Raw genomic sequence first — 19129 nt, 5'->3', positions numbered from 1 at the left:
TCCTGTAAACTTTTTTTTGGAAGTATTTTGTAAGATTTTGAACCCACTATTTCACTACCATTCATAAAACGGATGGCAACTCTATTAAAATACACATGTACATACATATATGTGTATTATAAAATAAGTGCGATTCCTGTTTTTAGTTGTTTTATTATTTTAAACCAGGTGGCAACTCCATAAATTCATATTTGAATCAAATTTTGCTGCGAAATTAGGATAGATGGCAACCATTCCAAAACATAGTTCTGGTTAATTTTTTTATAATATTGTGAGATTTTTTTGATTTATCTGCTAAATTAGTTTTAATTTTAAGACGGTGGCAGCTCGGTTAAAACATAAAAATTTTTAATACAATTTTTTTTTTTTTGATATGTTGTAGGATAAACAATATCCTTTTTCTATAATTTTAAGACAGGTTACAGCTCTAAAAAATCATATTTGTGTCGAATTTTATACAAAAATTGTAGTTGGTAACTATGTACATATGTATGTATGTATGTATGTTGTAAAATTTACAATGTCATTAATTAATTTTATTTTAAAGACGGGTGGAAACCTAACTTCTTTCTTTTAGTTCCGAGACCGGCTGCGATAAAATTTCCGTAAAAGCTCTCAATTGTTAATCCTTTTTAGTTTTTAAATCAGTTTAGAACAGATGGTAACCCTACGGTGCTATTGAAGCAATATGTTATTCAATTCTTGGTCGAAGTATTTTCAAATACATACATATGTATGCCTCCGATACCACATTTTGCAAGCTGTGAGCAAATGAAACGGAAGGCGCTCTTGCAAATGAATTTATGCAGCCCTCTAATAAATAAAAATACATTATAAAATGTATATGCGTAATATATAAAAAGAGTGCATGTGTATGTATGTATCCTTGCGAATGTATTTTAGTCAAAGGGGCAGCTGTCTGTACAAAGCAAAAATATTTAAGTAACTTACTCTGTGAACTTTGTAGATTCAAGCTGTTTAATATTTTTTCTGATGAGAGCTACGCGTGGTATGCGGGTAAGTGAATTTTGTTATGTTTTTGCAAAAGAAAGCGGCTATGTTTATTTATTTGTATTTGATTTGTGTTTTTCTTTCTTTCAAATCGTTCAATCTAGCGCACAGATTTGTCTACATTTGAGCGCCAGCAGTTATCATAAGCGATATAAATTAGGGATATGTCACTTTAAAAGCATATTTATAAATGTACGAAAAGTGTACTTTCGAAAGGTTCAAATGCGCTTGAGACAACGAACTATTTGCTTAGGTTGGCTGCAAAAGAGTGTATTGCACTTTGGGGCATTGAAATTAGATACAAGCGTATGAGTTAAGTGGTTTTTTTTTTGGCAAAATCTCTAATACAAATAAAGTATTTTTCTACTACTTATTCACTGCTGCCTTGTATGTATGTCTGTATGTAGTATATGCTAGTCACACATGGCGTATGAGTTACATTTAAGCTTGGCGCTCCGCCGTACGATAATTTATTTTCCCACTCATGCGAAGTGCGCCTAAAAGTGCGCTTAAAAAGCAATTAAATGAGATTAGTGAAAGTTCAGTAACAATTTTGCGCGTAATAAATTGCAATTCATTGCATACTTTGCGGCTGCACTGGCATGTATGGATGTAGCTCTGCAGCGCATTAGATATCCATATTTACCGCATCCTTGCAGCGATCTTGGCTTATCCCAATTCAGCTTACCAACCACATTGACGTTTTCTGCTTTATTTGCTCCAAAAATACCCTTCTATACCATAAATCCACCTAACAGCCATTTAACTTAATTAGTCGAACGAAACGCGCTGACTTTTGTTACGCTTTTGCTTACGAAACGAAAATCTAAAAATTCTATGAATTTATTTGACGTTCGCATAAATGCGGTTTAGCGCTTTTAGACAATTTTTAGCGCACATTTTTCTATCTTTTTTTTCACTGAAGTGTATGCACCGTTTTGGCATACGAATAACCAGCGCTACCCACACACACACACGCAAATCGAAGTGAAAAATATTTCTAACCACATACATAAAGTGAAATTTTGAAATTGTTATGTGTGAATGTTGCACAGCAATTTTTCCACTTCACATTCATTGTTGGCTTTTGGGGGGGACTTGGCGCTGTCAGACCAGCCTCAATGTGGCCGACTTGTGGCAAGGCAAGCTCTTGTTGTCATTGCTAGTAGTGCTCCAGCTACTGGGCTTGCTGCTTTTGGCAAGTGATTTGGGGTGACGGTCGTGTAAAGTTCAATTCACAGCGCCACGCCATATTTCCGTTTCCTGATTTTCTTAAGCGTATCCCAGAGCTCAGAGGGCACATTTCCGTACAAGCACACAAATTTGTATGCAACTCTACTTACGAAAATATACACAGATGCATAGATATACATTCATATGTATATGTGGGTTTATGTGTATGTATATGTAGGTGTAAGTACATTAGGATGTATATCCTTCCATCTAAAACAAACGTCGATATATTTTTTTCATCGGCATTATAAAATCCATAACATTTCAAGACTTCCTCCTAAATATTCCGGAAAAATTTGGATTTATGTGAGCTGCACCGATTTTGGAATACCTCCAAAAATGATAATTTTTCATCTTAAATAAAATTAGTTTTATAAAATATATTTTCCAAAAAAATCACCCCAACGGAATAAAAATAATGAGATTTTTTGAGATATTACGAAATCGGTCCAGCTACCGGTAAAAACCAGCAACTTTTTTTTTTGGTGAGGCACACTAATGTACATACATACATATGTATGTATATTCGTACATACATATGTATTAACTCATGTATGACATTAAAATTCTAAGTGCTTGCTGCTTAGTAGTAAAAGAATGCATTTCAAGTTAGGTCTGAGTGCCTTTTTGTCGCCTAATTTATGAATTCCGCTTCAAATGCTAACAAATGTGCGTTAAAATGCTAAAAATGAAGAGTTAATGGTGATGCCTCTCATTCCACTCAAAAAAAATTTTCGGTTATGTTTGGCCAGATTGGCTTTCTACTTGATGACATTGCATGCTTTCAGTTTAAAGAGTGTATTTTAAATGATTAAATTTATGAATTAAGCTCATAGAATACATTTTCCGAATGTGATTAAATTTCCGCAGTGGACCTAGAATTCGATCAAGTGTGCAAAAATTTTATAAGGGACAATCCGCGTCAACCGGATTCTAATCGCGCAACTTCTGCAGAGAGAGGTTATTTGCCATCGGCGTAGCATCATTGCAGTTGCATAGTGTGTTCTAATAACACCGGTAAAATATATCTATTACTACACTTATGCTGAGTTTCATAAGGCTTTCATTTTTGTCCTTTTCCAGTTCAACCGCGGCAATAATGAACTTAAGGCCTCATATTTATCGGGCTAAACATCGATTATGGAGTCTTCGTTACTTTTTCCTGAACGTGTTGCTAGTTAATAGGCGTTTTAGAGCCCTACTTAATCCTCTCGGTGGCATTCCCATGACAATCGGGTCTGCATAACCGGAGCGACCTAAATTTATATCTGGTCAAAAACTTTAACTACAAAACATTCCCCAAAACCTCTTTAGGGAATTTGTACTCTGTTACAACAATAACAACAATCTCATTTTACCCGATTTTACTACATTCCATCCTTGAATTAAGGAAAAACTTCTTAAATTGAATAAATTTTTCGTAATATTAAGGAAAAAACAGTAACTCTAAAATAAGCATACTGTTTTCTTGTTTTAAGGAAATGCTTTTTTTTAAATGTGGTTGTGTCTGTTAACCTGCCGATATATGTAATTGTTTGTATGTATTTTCTTGAATTATTTGTCATAGTTTTGTTAAATATTCCTGCAGTTTTTCATGTTTGTAGTTTATTCCATATAGCCATTCTTGTGAATCGTTTGTATACATAAATATGTATGTGCATATGTACATATTTAACACTCTATAAAATATTCCATAAATCAGCGGAAACTCATAAAAATTTTGCCTTATAATGAGCAGATATGTGTGTTAGTAAGGTATCCATACGAAATTTCAATGTCATTGGGACTTATAGTTCCGAAGTTATAGCTGATTTTTTCCGTAAAGATGTTACCACAGCAATTAAAATATACCTAAACCCCATATTTCTCTGGAATCAAGCCGCAATCTATCTACATATGTGAAAAATTTCAATCATCCAGTACTTTTATTCTACATACATACAAACTTTCACATTTATAAAATTAATAGGAATAGAATTTCCCTACCACCGGCAAACAATTAAAAAATTTAATTTAAGCTCTTAGCTAATTTTTTTTTTTTGGTAATACATATTTGTTGGCCGCAGCAGTCGTTCAAAAGCTTATACATTTGTACTTCTTCAAGCAAAACTTTCGTAGGCAAAACTTTTTTGCGACTGGCTGTTGTCTTGGCTACCTAAAGCTCAATAGCTTTCCTTGATTATACCCACCCAGTAGGAAATCGCTTAAACATATGTATGCTTGTATGTTTTTAAGTAATAATGAAAATCGTATACGCTTGCTCATATGTGTGTCTCAGCGTTGGATGGAAGAATATTATAAAAAAAAATCGACATTCCCTTTATTCGAGGAAAAACAGCTCAGAATATTTAACAATGTCATCTTGTAAGATGATAACTATTCAACAAATAACAACTAAAATTGCATATTTTTAATAAATACCATTTTTTTTTTAATTAGCATTAGATCATGACAGAGTACAAAATTTATTTCGTTCTAGGCTTCCCGTCACCACATACCTACAGTCATGTGAAAAATAATAGGGACACGATTTTTTGGCCAGTTTTGGCTATTTTTGTTGGTTTAATGTTAATTTTTTTTTTTTTTGACACAAATTAAAATCTAACAAAAACATATAAATCCAAATTTCAAACTTTGTAGGAAAATTAGAAAAATTCCACAAAATTTTTCAACAAAAACTAACTTTTTATTCAGAACTTTTGGATTAAGAATTCTAACTTCTAGTTCCAAGTGGCTGAAAATTCGCGTTTATTTTTGATAATCTTTTTTGCAGATTATAATTATTTTCTTCCATACAAAAAAAATGTCGAGCATACATTGCCGTGTCCCTATTATTTTTCGCATGACTATATATGTCTAAGGATTTTTAATGAAAAAATCCAGCTTGCTAAATACTTAAACATGTATGTATGTTTTGCATATCTCCATGCAGAATTTCACAAATCGCAACTACTTTGTACTATTTCAAATCACACGCATTCCGGAGAATTATGTACATCGGTCTGGTTTAATGAACCCTGCATAGCAACTTCAATATTTTATCAAAAAATGTTCAATCATTCAAATACAAACCATACACATTTATGTGTTTCGTGCAAGAAAATTTACAAAATTACTTTAAAAAACATCACTGATTATTTCTAAGATATCTATTTTTATTTTCAATACAATTTCAATCGTTATTTTGTACAGCGTACCGAGCTTGAAATTAAAAATTAGGAAGCTAAATTTGTTTGCATAAATTGTACTTTTCTTAACCGGTTCGATTTGGTATTTTCCAGATATTTTCCAGTGCAAACTGTTTGCTTTTCTATTATAAAATCCGTACCTGGTAGTTTTGGTTGTAGGATTTCAAATTCATATAAACTATTTTATGTAGAAGCCCATACTTATCTATGTATGTACGCAATAACTATCAACATTCATCACCAGTTATCTGATAGAAATCTAGCAGTCACCAATGTAAAGTAGAGTGCTTACTAGCTTGTGGCACGTTCTCAAACCAGGACAATTTCGCACATGAAGCACGAAATGTCAAAACAAAAATTATGTTATGTACACTCGCCGATAGCACGCAGGTGTTTGAAGACAATTCTAATAAAAAGTTAATTGAAAAATCTGGCTTTATACATATATAAATATACATTCATACATTCACAAATATAAATTTTGCATGCAAAGGCAATTAGATTCGAGTATCTTTTTTTTCCACAAACTAAAAAATTTCGCAATAGACATAATTTATACATTTGTATGTATACTCTACATTAGTCACGTATGCAAATAAGATCGTTTGCGGAAAAATCGCGCTGTGTACAAGTGATGGGCAAATTGTATTTACTAAATACTGAGTACTAAGTTCAAAGGTGTTTTAGGTATATGCGTTGTAGTAAATAAATAATAAAGTACTAAATATTTTAGATGTCACTTAATGCCGAGTATGATGGTATTAATATTTAATTTAAGTGAGCTAAACAATTTAGGTAAATATAATTACTTATTTTTACAGGGCAAAATACTGGGTATAAAAGTATTTAGTTACTTTTACCTAACGAAATAACGTGTGCACAAGTAGCGAGTATTTTTGGCCTCAATAAATACTTTGTGCAAAAAGAATCCTAAGAAGTTCCGAAAACCCTTTAAATCTCGAAATAGTTCCGAAAATCCCTGAACTATACCGTAAAAAAACATCCGAAAGATACAAAAAAAAAACCACCTAAAAATAAAAAAATCCGGAAAAACCCAAAGTTAAAAATTTTTTGGAACTCCCGAAATAGTCTCAAAAATACCATAATCCCGAAAAAATAGAATTAGGAACCATTCCTTGGAATTCAAAAAACCCGAAAAAAATACCCAGAACGTTAAAAACAAATCTCGAAATGTAAAAGACGAAAAATACTGAGAAATCCCAAAAAGTCAGAGAAAATATTTAGCGTATTCTGAAAATCCCAAAAATTAAGAAATATTTCTTATACATATTTTTAAACCTCGTAATAGTCCCCAAACACCCGGGGTGGTTACGAAAATCGCGAATTATCCCGTTATTCCGCAAAATCCCTAAAACAATATAAATCAGTATAATACCCATGATTAAAATATCTCGCAAAATTTAGAAAAAGTTTTGAATAGTACCAATAATTTCCGAAAATTAGGAAATATTTCATTGTATTTTCAAATCTCAAAATAGTCCCAAAACTCGCGAAAATCCCGGAACTATCCCATGAAACCTAACAATTCCCGAAAGATCTCGAAAAATAGAAATACGAAATGTTTTTGAAAAGCCTGAAAAAAAAAATAAAATAAAAATTAATTCACCAAAAATCCCGTAAAATTAGCTAAAGTTCGGATATAATCTTATATAAAAATCCCAAAATATCCCGAAAAAAAAGGAAAATATTCCCAAAAATCCTGAAAAAATAAATAAATCCAGGAAAATACCCGAAATTAAAAAAATACGAAAAACCTTAAGAGAAAATTCCGTAAAAATTCTGAGGAAATCTTGAAAAGTTTAAAAAGTGGTCTGGAAAATCCCGGATTTATTCCGTATATCACAAAAACCACGGAAAACTCCCGAATTATCCCGAAAAATTAGAAAAAGGTAGTATTCCTAAAAGTGCTGAAAAAATTAAAGAAATCCTAAAAAATAATCAAATTAAAAAAAAATGCGGAAAGTAAAACACGAAAACTCCGAAAAAATGGGAGAAAAGTTGAAGCTGAAAAGTTCTGAGAAATCCCGAAAATTAAGAAGTATTTCATTATGGTTCTGAAATTTCGTTAATATGCCTAAAAATCCCGTAGTAGTCTAAAAAATTCTGCAACCATTCCGCTAATCCGAAAAATCCCGAAACAATTCATAAAGATCCCGAAAAATAGAAAAACAACATGTGCCTAAAAAATCCTGAGAAAATACAAAACATCCGGAGAAAAACAAAGAAATCCAAAAAAAGTGGAAAAGTAAAATATGAAAACTACCAAGAAATGCCGAAAAATACTTAAGAATTCGAAGAAAATTAAAAGTATTTCAATGCTTAAAATAAAAATGCATAAATGGCTGATTATTCTTTTTTTCCTTCAGATATCTTAGTACTTTAGCATTTAGTATGTACGTGTGAATATCGCGCACGCATGAAATCTCCGCACGGACGTGTTTATACTAATTTTTTCTCGTTGCCATTTCTGTGTAACAACTACACTTCCCTGTCACACAAAGCATTGACAGTTTTGGCGCATGTGCTGTTAGTAAAACCGAAAATGGTAACCTTGTCAATAAAATAAATATGTAAAAAATCTAAGAAAATAGCCACCTGCAATGAGTAAACACAAAAGTACAACAAACATAAAATAAAACAGCAAAATTTAACTGATAGCATTGAAACGGCAAAGCAATGAAATAAATGTCTGTAATGCCATTAATAACGCAGTACATACTATAGACCAGTACTTATATTGTACCTACGAAGGTGCTCGCAGCGTAAATGACATTTTCACAGTGATTCGACAAATTGTAGCAAACAAATAAGTAAAAAAAAAACAACAATAACAAAAAACTAATCACTTTACTGTGCATATTTACTTGAAGTCACTCTTGACTACTTACTGTACCGAAAAAAAAGGTAGCGGAAAATTAAACACAGATTTTGTGCGTCTTTAAGCTAGAAGCTTGCTTGCTCTACACATGTCCGCATCTAAGTAACATTCATAAATAATTACGACATTTAATTGTTATTAGTTTTTCAGTTTTTTTTTTGAGTTATTCGTAGACGACCTCGGTCGTTGCGGGTGTGCTTCAACATCAAACCATTCATAACTTTTATGTAGCTGTTTTTCGTAAAATTAATCCAGTTGTAAAGTATCTAAGTGCTTAATTTTTTCATTAATTTTCAATGATGGCATAAAGCAATTGAGCGCAGCCGGAGGTCTAGTAAATAATCATTGTAAATATTTTATAGCATTTATTATGGTCACGAAAATGCGCATTGTTTTAAGTGTGAAATTACGCGAGCTTTAATTGCCAAGATTTGCACCATAAGTGTTGTCATTGAATTTTCCAGTTTTAAGATTATGTTCTTGGGGTAAAAAAAAAAAACTTAAAGCATTAAGTGTACAATTGGACATAAAGTGATTAAACAATCAAGCGTTGAAACTAAAATGGTTATTGCATTCTACCTGTAGGCTTGCGTGTAGGACTGTATGCAGTTTAAAATTTGCATGGAAGCATTCCACGGATGTAGTATGGGCGCCAGGTCGCCGGAATATACATACATATTAATGGAAACTGCACGACGGATGAACTGGCAAGAAAGTGAATCTTATTTCCAGCGATCAGATCCTGTAAACTCTGAGTGGGTAATGTTTGCATCGAACAGGCGTTTAAGGTAGCACGACACATCTGGCCTAAAAAAGCTAAAGGAAGATCTATTCCTCTTTTCCGACTGAAGAGAGGCTTGAATATTATCTATGTCCCTGTCTCGCACAAGCGAAGGCCCCCGACGTTCGTTCCATCATCCCTACTTTCTTGAGTGTAAAAATAAAAAAAGAGACTTTCTTGCGAAATAACAATGAGCCCGTGGAGGCCTAGATGTGTCTACTTCCGACGCTGAATAAGTGCATCTGAGATGGCGTATGTATCTACCTTAGGGTGCCCATCGAAAATTTTTTTTTGGAATTTTCAAGACCTTACCCTCTAATATCCTCCCTTTTTAAGAGAAACATTAATGCCTATTTTTATAGATTTTTCAAAAATTATTTAGAGGTCGGGACTTTCATTTTAGGTCAGAAAGTACGGTTTTGTGAAGGGTAGGGAAGGGAAGGGAAGGGTTCGGTGCATTGCCTAAACGAGGATCTGGTTGTTCGCTGGGTTTGTAACCCGCCACGTAAATGATATGTAAATGAATTTATCGGATGACGACCACGGCTAAGGTCTTAAGAAACCATGATATGAAGAGGAAGATTTTTGTTCCCACCGACAGAAAATGTGCCATACAATATGAAACATCTGATACGGTTTAAGACTGATCGATTTCCCGTATCCCGAGGTCAGAAAACCTTCAACCGAAGGCTCGCTTCTGGCGCCGACGTACGTACATATGCTCCGAGGGCCAAACTTCAACTCGGACCTCTATATGATGCAGACATGAAATGCACTCGCCACTGCACAGCAAGAAATCTTCGTCCAGAAACACAAAGGCAGCTGCAAGTCAAGAAGCTACAATCACAATAGGCATCCAGTACCTTCGCTACACGTTTCTACGGAACTAATATGTTCGGCTGTGCAAAATGGCGTTGCGTACCACCAACTCCATTTGTAATAGAGAAGGACCTCGCTGATCCGTTCTATACTAAGTGAGGTTACAGACACGAAGACTCCGTTAATCCGTTTGTTGTGCTTTTTTTATGCGGCAACTGCTGGTGGTGGCAGCGGAGGAGATAAGCATCCAATGCAATGACAAGACAAGCTGGAGCATAGCTTGGCGTCACGACTGGCGTGCTATGTTGAAATTGGTCTAAATCGCTTAGGCGGTTACAGCGCCAAACAAGAAAAAGAAAACGTAGGCCTATCGTTCTCGTAGCCTCATATAACTATCTATATAAATTTACATACTAACATACATATATTAGTCACATCTTTTGTTGTTTGTTTTCAATTTTAGGTTGCTGAACTGTGACCTCGGCTTGTACGTATATTTTGCACGTCGAAGTATGCAAATGTGGCTAATATCCAATGACACTACCAAAAATGACAATTGTAATACCTTTTAAGTTGAGCTAAATGCTTTTTTTGCAAACTGGATAATTAAATTTTCAGACATGGCCAAATAAAATAATCAAAAGCAATATGGTTTAATATTTCCCCTGTGTCTAAAAAAAATTAATTTACTAGATAAATATACTCGTTAACACTATGAACTATTTTTGGTTGTATATATTAGTTCATGTCGTTATGTATATGCATTAGGGCGGGTTGATTTTTTTTTTTTTAAATCGTATAGCAAAAACTACATAAAATTCTAAGAAAATTCTCCGAAGAAACCATGTATCTAAAATAAAATCCTAATCCGCGCCTCTCGACTTTAAAATTTGTATGGCCGCCTTTGCCAAAAAAATAAATGTCGAAAAATAGGTTTTTCCAAAAAGAAATCGAATTTTCTGAATAAAATTGTTTAGTAAGGTAGCTTTTGCACTTTATATTTTTTCTACACTCAAAATTTTTTTCCTTAAAAAAAATATTCACCCAAGTAAAAGAGTTTATATATAATTTTATATTTAATATTTTTGTAAGGAACATAGATAAACAAAAAAATACTTTCATAATTTTTTTTTTATATATTTTTACTATTTTTTTTTAATTATTCTTTGTTTTATGCAAAACGAAGTTTAGGTGAAACGTGTTCTAACTATTTTTTATATAGAACGCAAATCAGAGGAGATGCAAATTGGGGTTCAACTGCTTTTTTGATAATAGAATATTTTGATTAGTCTCAAAACAAAACCTATATTGCATAAACTATAATATAATATAATAAAACATAATATATTTCAAAAAAAGAAAATAATTTTAGCGAAAGAAGAGGAAAAAAATTTTCAAGTCGAGAGGCGCGCATTAGGGTTTGATTTTAGACCCATGGTTTCTTCAGAGAATTTTCTTAGAATTTAACGTTTTTGCTATACGATTTTTAATTTTTTTTTTTCATCCATACAAATCAACCCGCCCTAATATGCATATGTAACTGTGATTTTGTCTTCCAAATTAAAAAGAACTAGCTCGCGCCATATGTACCTACTTGTACATCGACGAACAGGTCTTGGGGAGGTCAGTACATACGTTTATGTTTACTATATATAGAATGGAAGAAAACACTGATTGAACGAACGTTTTATTAACCAATTAGTTAATAGTAAAAATTTCATAAAAGGCTTACTTCCTCTTAAATTTCGTTCAAAAAACAGCTTACCTGTAAAGTGAAACACAAATTTTAAAAACAGAGTTAAATTCAATCAAAGAACAATATCTGCACCTTGAACTGTCCGCTTCATGACGCTGCAAATGTGTGTACAAAAAAAAATCAATTTTTAACGAAAATAGTAGAGGAAAACATGAAGCGATTTTCCAAACAAAGCGACCATTTACAATGGCATACCATTGTTTTGAAATTATTTAAATGTAGCTCTACCACTCTGCCTTTGTGCAAGTGTTTCTATGTGTGTATGTACGAATATGTACATATATTGAGACATGCATTCGGGCCAGGCCGCTTACATATATCCGAAATACACATGCTGCCCATATGGTCAAAAGGTCAACAAGCTGCATTCGTAAACCTCAAGTAATTTTACGAACAGATGCAACACAAGACTCTTCAACACTTCCAACTGCAAACAAGTTTTCTTAAGTGATTGTGGGACAATCAAATACAGCTCGTCTGCACTTCTGCACGAGCACACACACCAATATAAAATAGGTACATAATGCTATTATTTCTTTTATAAGTGTACATTACAGTAGCAACCCTGCAAAAAATTGGACTAATCCGGGATGACTCCGGGAGCAATCGCAAAGGATCATGCGACTAATACCACTTTTGACCTCTTTATATGGAATGAACAGATCGCTTTTGTTCGAGCATGTCCTATGAAGAGACTAATTGTTCCCCTTTATACCCGAACGGGTATAAAAAGCGACTAGTCACTTTTAAAAAATAAAAATAAAAATCTGCGCCAGCTGAGATTCGAACCGGGGTGCTCAGTTTTGTCAGGCGAATACTCTCTCTGTGTGCCAACGCCGCACATGAAATTTCATTGACTAAGTGCGTACATATCATTAAATCGTTAATAGTACCCGCGATTTTCAGGATCTTCGGTATTCCTGGAACTATTTAGGGATTTCAAAGGCTATTTTGGGAATTTCGATGCTGTCTCGGATTTTTCAAGATTCGTAATTTTTGGGACTACATATATCGAGATTTTCGAGACTATCTCTGAATTCTCGGGACCTTTATCGTGATTTTCAGGACAGTTGAGGGATTTTCAAGACTATTTTTTAATTTTCGGGATTTTTTATAACTATTACTGTATTTTCGGGACTATTTCGTGATTTTCGGGACTAATTCGTGATTTCCGGGATTCTCGGGATCAGTAAGGCTGTTTTCACCAATTACCTGGCGATGAGCCCTCCTGGTATTGTGTGTATAAGACTGAAAACCTTCATGAATCAACTGATTGGACCTTATCAGTGTGGCTCTAGGCCTGAAAAGTCCGCCATTAACCAGATTTTTAGAGCACATCAAATCCTGGAAAAGACATTGAATGAGCAAATCGACACAGACTAACTTTCAATAAATTCTAAAGCCGCTGCTTATTGTACGAGGAGAAGCTGCCACTACGAAGCCAGGTATAAAATTGGAATACGCCGATGTAGAGCGACATTGAGCACAAGTTATACTAAAAATCTACCGATTTATACTTTTCATTGGTCATCTGTCCATTGAGGTCACTATGATCAAGCTACACAACAGTCAGCTGTTACCTGGCTGTCTCGCTAAGTTTTACAGAATCTGAGGTACTATCTTTAACATAGCTTTCTCAAATTGCCCTCCCTCTTTAACATTTCCGCTTTCAAAGGCGATAGTCCATTCTCGTGGCTGTTATCCCACCTTGCGTTTTGTAGCCGGCCTGTCGTTTTTCGCATAGCGCTGCCTTTTTTAACTCGCCTCTAGCATGCTTCTTTCTCTATGCCGCCTGAGTACGTCCGATTTTATGTAGTATAGTGTGTACCATCGATCTGCGTGCTCTGATCTTACCGTCTCATTTGCTAGCGCTAATGGATCGCCCTTTGTGGGATCAACAAGGGCTCCCAAGTACTGGATTATGACCGCGTCCCCTTTGTACTGCAATCTAGTTTTCCTCCATTCTTTATTTGACACCTTCCCTCCCTTTCTCGCCGAGCTCATGGACACCATGCTGCTCTTCTTACTATCGTCTTATTCTCCTCCTCCTCCTCCTTCTCTTCTCCACCTCTGCGTAATGAGGTAGACATAGTGATCAAAAAATGTTTTGAGGAAATGTATCGTCCACCGCACTAGCTCCCCTTTCCGCGGTAAGGCCGCCCTTGCTCCCAAAGGAGGCTTGGTGCTTCGTAAGCAACTAGGCTATTTAGGGCGTACCTTGTTCAAAACCCCATGAAATTTACCCCGCAATCTTGATCAAAGATCATTTCCGTATGTCAAGGCTATTGAGGAACTCAAGCACACATCATTGATCCCTGATCTTAGAGGGATACCGTCCATAAATCGCAAAGGCTTGCTCTGTAGTACCAACGAAGAGGGTTCTGTCGAAGGGTTTTTGTCAACCCGAACCTAACTTAATCTTGATAATACCTCTTCATTTTAAAATCAACAGCCAATTGCATATTTTTAAGGTCAATTATGTTTCTATGACAAAATGTTATCGAAATCGGTGGTCATCGATTACGGCGTAAGAATTTGGTGGGTTTTTGAAATCATCATTAAAATCTGTTTACATAAATATAGTTTTACTGCATGGAGGGCATATCTTCTGCCACGACATCATCAATGTATGCACTTACCTAAGTCGTAAAGAAAACAATCAGCATAAAACACAATTGTTGGCCAACAACACTGCAACAGCTTTTGCCCGAAAAATTTCCAAGCTAAAATGGTAAGATTGAACAAACAAAAAACGCTGATACAAACTATTGCCATAATAGTTGAGAGTGTGGGCTACACATCTACCCAAACGATGTTGCATGCAGCTGTACAGCATCTGCTGCATCGCTGTCTACATGGTTAGGTCGAACGACGCTTACCGAGCTCCAGCGTACAAGCTTTCCATGCATGGTTTGGTAGTTGGTAAGCACAGCTTTGACTGCACAGACGCCACTACAAGGCAATAGCCCCCAAACAAGCGATTGTAGTCAGTCACTTAAGCGCAACAAGCAGTACGTAAGTTTTTCAGCTGCAACCTAAATGCTTGCCGATCGATCAGTTGCTTACAAGACAGCCGTGCGCGCGGATCAAGACAAGAAATTAAACCCGGAAAAAAATCGAATTCGATGAATTTTGCTAACCTGTGGTGCTTAGATGAGAATCAATTAAATTTTGGGAGAGTGTGTGGGGGCGCCTAGTTTTTATTTAGGGAGTTTTGTAAATTGGCGGAAATTTATCTTTTTTCTAATCTTTATTTTAAATAGAAAGAATTATTTGAACTTTACATTAATTGGACTTTCAAGAAGCATTTGATTCGCGACAAACCAAACACACAAAATCATTGAAAAAAATCTAAATAAATAAACTGCAGCCTAAGCCACAGAGAAATGCCACAGAGAGAAATTGTGCTGTGTTGAAAACCAAACACAAAACTAAGTTCCATTTTTGTGAGAGTGTATTTTTGTTTTGTTATTCATACATACCTACAAACATACACACATAAAAGTGCTCAATTTATATTCTTATCACGCTTTAGTACTTAGCCTTTCAGTGCATTCCGCTTTAATCGCCTAAAACAAAAAAATTGACTCAGTGCCATCGCTTATCAGTAATAAATAAAAGTTTTCAATAGTTTTATATTGAGCTATTTTAAATACTATATACTACAAATGGACGCACTAGCCAAAGCCTATAATATGTCTCCCCCATTTAATGAAGTGAACATTTATACGTTGGTGCGAATGGCGTTCGTTTGGCAGCTACTTTCGTTCGCTGTCTATTTGGTGGGCCTATTGGCCATTGCGACATTCTTCTTGGATAATTTCAAATCGGTTTTGTCGATAGTGAAAACAATTTTAGAGCCATATTTCCAGCCGCAAGTGCCGCAAACTTTGGTGGAAAAATTCGGAAAATGGGCAGGTTAGTGGATGTTGTGTATTTATTTGATTTAAAAATGTAGTGAAATAAAAAATATGTAAAAAATATGCAACTGATATAAGCGCCGATAAACTAGCACTTACATATGTATATATAAGCTGAAAACTATTGTATCGAAATGATGTGTAAAAGAAATTTCAGGTCATCCTTTTAAAGTAGGTATTTACATACATACATATGTATGTATACTAGGCTGGTCCAAAAATGCATGTGGGAAAAAGGGAAAAGCCGGAATTTTAATGCTCTCACCTCCTAGGATAGTTCTATGCCAAAACAAAATATACACCGGTTTTTTTTATTTTGAAATCAAAAAATATTACATATATACATTTGTTTTATATGGCAAAAAATTTATTTTCGTATAAATTTCAAATAATTCTTTAAAAATAATTTTTTGGATTGGAAAACTCTGTTTCTCTTCACGAGATTTCCAATAATTATACCGAATTGTTTATTTAGTCATTTTTTAATATTAGCTATCTTTTATAGGTCTCCCAAAACCACCAAAAATGCAAAAAGATTGATTTTCAAGAATTATGTACCATTTTGAGCGACTTCTAAATATTTTTTGATTTCAATATAAAAATCAGGGATATTTTTTCTCTCGGTGTAGAACAATCCTAGGAGGTGAGAGCATTAAAATACCGACTTTCAGTTTTTTTTTACAACCCTAATGTGCACTAAACTGTTTCAGAAGATTTCGGCCTTTTAAATTTTTCGTTATATCTTCGGCATTTACAATCGGATCGTTAAGAACTGTATATCGACGGTCTTATCGCGAGGAGACAATTTGTTTTTTTTTTACAAAGTTCATTGGAACCAAGTACCTCGTTCTAGTGTTTACTCACTAGATCTTATCGCACTAACGTATCACCCTAATGTCATTAAATTAAAGCTCATCAAAAATTATTAAACCTTTATTATTTCTATTATTCCAAATGGCGAATGTAGATATGTATGTAAGCATGTGTCAACGAAAAGTGCAAAGTACGTTCGGTAAAATAAAAAAAAAAATATTAGAAATTACTTTGCAAAAATATTTTACAAGCGAAGGTTTACGCGAACTTTTTTTTTTACTGATTAATTCTTATGTACCGACAAACATATACCGCTCGTTTGATGGAAGAATCTACATATAAATATAATCTATACATATACTAGAATTCTAAAAGGCCGATGTCTGTTCAATATAGATATTACAGACTAAATAGTGTGAAGGTTCAACAATTTTTAGAATCACGCATAAACTAATTTATGAAATTGAATGCAATTTCCACCGATGTATTGCTAGAGGTCTAACTTAAAATATCGAAAAAATAAAACTAGAGAGTTGCCACCGGTTTGAAAAATTTGAGGTTGAGTAAATTAATAAGATGAAGTAAATATTGCAATATGGCTGTCAAAACAGGGATGTTTAAGAAGGGCTACAGACGAAAATATTTTTGCAGAAGGATGCCACTTGTTTTAAAAATTTAATTTTAATTAATTGATAAATTAAATTAAATTTTGCAATCCAACTAAAAAGCTTTAGGAAAGTTTACTGCCGAAAATATTTTTGAGGAGGGTTGCCACCTGTAGGGTCTTTATTAAATTAATACACGCCACATATTATAAGAATATAAATTAAGTTTCCAGGAGAAAGTCGGTAATTTACCTTCTAACTACCTTCGAAAATATATTCTAACAACCACGAAACGAAAATTTGTTTGCAAATATCTCTTCATAAAGCTTTTTAAATCTATTTTTTTGGGAGGTGTGGGGGGGGGGGGGGGGGGNGGGGGGGGGGGGGGGGGGGGGGGGGAGTAACAACACAAAAACTCTTTTAGAGCTCAGTGGAGCACACCTGGATATCAAGATAGGCAGCACGAAATCTTGATCAAAGAAAATAAACAAGTATTTTTTTTCTTCTGTGGCAGTCAGGCAGCTCGCAAAACTTTACATGCACACATAGACAATTTTAACAGGCCTACTTACATCTCTGATCGATATAGCCCAGGTTTATTAGAATCAAATGAATGTATGTCCTTGGACGCCTCGATATTAAGAGGACTCTTAGAAGTGGCGAAAGAATCGGGTAGGTACATATCTACATACAGTATTGGACATATCTATAGCACCCCCCTTTCAAAGCGATATTGTTTGCCACTTATGTTTAATTATTTATTTTTAAGAATTTTCAATTAAAATACAGTTCATTCTCTAACAAAACCCATATAAACCAATGTTTTAAACTTTTTAAAAGACCGCAAAAAAGTGCAACAAACTTTCCCTTAAATTTCAAACTTTTTTCTCAGAAGCTCTAGAATTTTACACACAGTACACAGTTTTATAGCGCATTCAATTTTGTCCAATAATGTGGAAGTTTCAAGTCGCTAAAGGTTACCGTTGATTTTTTAGAATATTTTTTGTCTCATTTGCTTCCATATAACGACTAAACACAATTTATTTTTATATGGCAGAAACCCGCAACATCCTCGGCGAAAAAAATTCTAAAAAATCGACGGTAATTTTTAGCCACTTGAACCTTGCACACTATTAGACTAAAATTGAATGGGCTATAAAACTGTGTATTCAAAAAAATTCTACCGCTTCTGAGAAAAAAGTTTGAAATTTGGGTGAAAATTTGTTGCACTTTTTTGCGGACTTTTAAAAAGTTTTAAACTTAAGTTTATGTGAGTTTTGTCAGAGAATGAACTGTATTTTAATTGAAAATTCTTAAAAATAAATAAATAAACATGAGTGGCAAACAATATGACTTTGAAATGGGGGTGCTATTGTATTGGCCAATACTGTATTGTATTGGCGCGTTGAGAAATTTCTCAAGAAAATGTTTAAACGCTTGTATGTATGTATGTATTGTCACCCACTTCACCGATTTGAAATCCGACAATTTTTGGATAACCTATGGAGCTTGCACTTATTTATATATAACTCGATTATGTATGTAGCTACTCCACAGATCGCCCTAACTAAGTCGTTTGGCCTCACCGACCAATTCCGCAAAAAAGCGCAACAAACTTTCCCTTAAATTTCAAACTTTTTTCTCAGAAGCTCTAAAATTTTACACACCGCTTTTATCAACTTGCAATGTTGTGTTCCAGAAACTTTCAATGTTGTGGATCCCGAAACTTTCAATGTAGTGTTCCGACACCAAAGCAAAGCTTTGAAAAGCTCCTTTAAAAAAGCATAGTGAATAGGGCGAGGTAGATGACATCTAGATGTCGCCCTTGTACACTACGTTTGCTAGACCGGAAATAGACGGCACGCCATTCTTTAAATAAAATTAATTGGTGCTCGTTTGTATGTACATACATATGTAAATGCATGTGTGTGCACCATTCTATTAATATCGTTGAATTATTTTAATATCTATTGCAAAATTTTATTCAGACAGGACTAAAAAGTAGAAAATATATAATATAAAAAAAAACTTTTTAATATACAACGCTTTTATAAATGGACTAAAAAGTAGAAAATAATACTTCTCAGTCCCATAGAATTTGTTT

At 34.2% G+C, this 19129-nt stretch overlaps 1 protein-coding gene and 1 long non-coding RNA gene across 5 annotated transcripts in view; one reads left to right on the top strand and one right to left on the bottom strand.

The window, feature by feature from the left end:
- Positions 1-3714: 3714 nt before the first annotated feature.
- The window catches only part of LOC108374992 (uncharacterized), an 18430-nt gene continuing 3015 nt past the window's right edge, over positions 3715-19129 (bottom strand). Inside the window, exons 2-3 of the long non-coding RNA XR_001849113.1 lie at positions 8338-8340; positions 3715-3728 (exon numbers count right to left, since the gene is read on the bottom strand). This is a non-coding gene — a long non-coding RNA (uncharacterized LOC108374992). The remainder of the gene's footprint in view (positions 3729-8337; positions 8341-19129) is intronic.
- Positions 8005-19129, top strand: part of LOC108374965 (hydroxysteroid dehydrogenase-like protein 1) — a 20782-nt gene continuing 9657 nt past the window's right edge. Inside the window, exons 1-2 of one of the 4 annotated variants that reach the window (XM_017631050.1) lie at positions 8005-8140; positions 15405-15605. In XM_017631050.1, coding sequence (XP_017486539.1) covers positions 15428-15605 — 178 coding nt within the window. In that variant the 5' untranslated portion in view covers positions 8005-8140; positions 15405-15427. Of the gene's footprint in view, positions 8141-14679; positions 14699-14748; positions 15606-19129 lie in introns of those variants that run through there. The other 3 variants (XM_017631042.1, XM_017631035.1, XM_017631028.1) reach the window with 3 other exon arrangements.

The sequence above is a fragment of the Rhagoletis zephyria genome, unplaced genomic scaffold, assembly GCF_001687245.7.
Source record: "Rhagoletis zephyria isolate East Lansing unplaced genomic scaffold, Rhagoletis_zephyria_1.1 Rzeph_scaffold_00091, whole genome shotgun sequence".
NCBI classification, from domain to species: domain Eukaryota; kingdom Metazoa; phylum Arthropoda; class Insecta; order Diptera; family Tephritidae; genus Rhagoletis; species Rhagoletis zephyria.
Note: the sequence above shows the minus strand (reverse complement) of the source record. Positions and strands in the feature narration are given on the sequence as shown.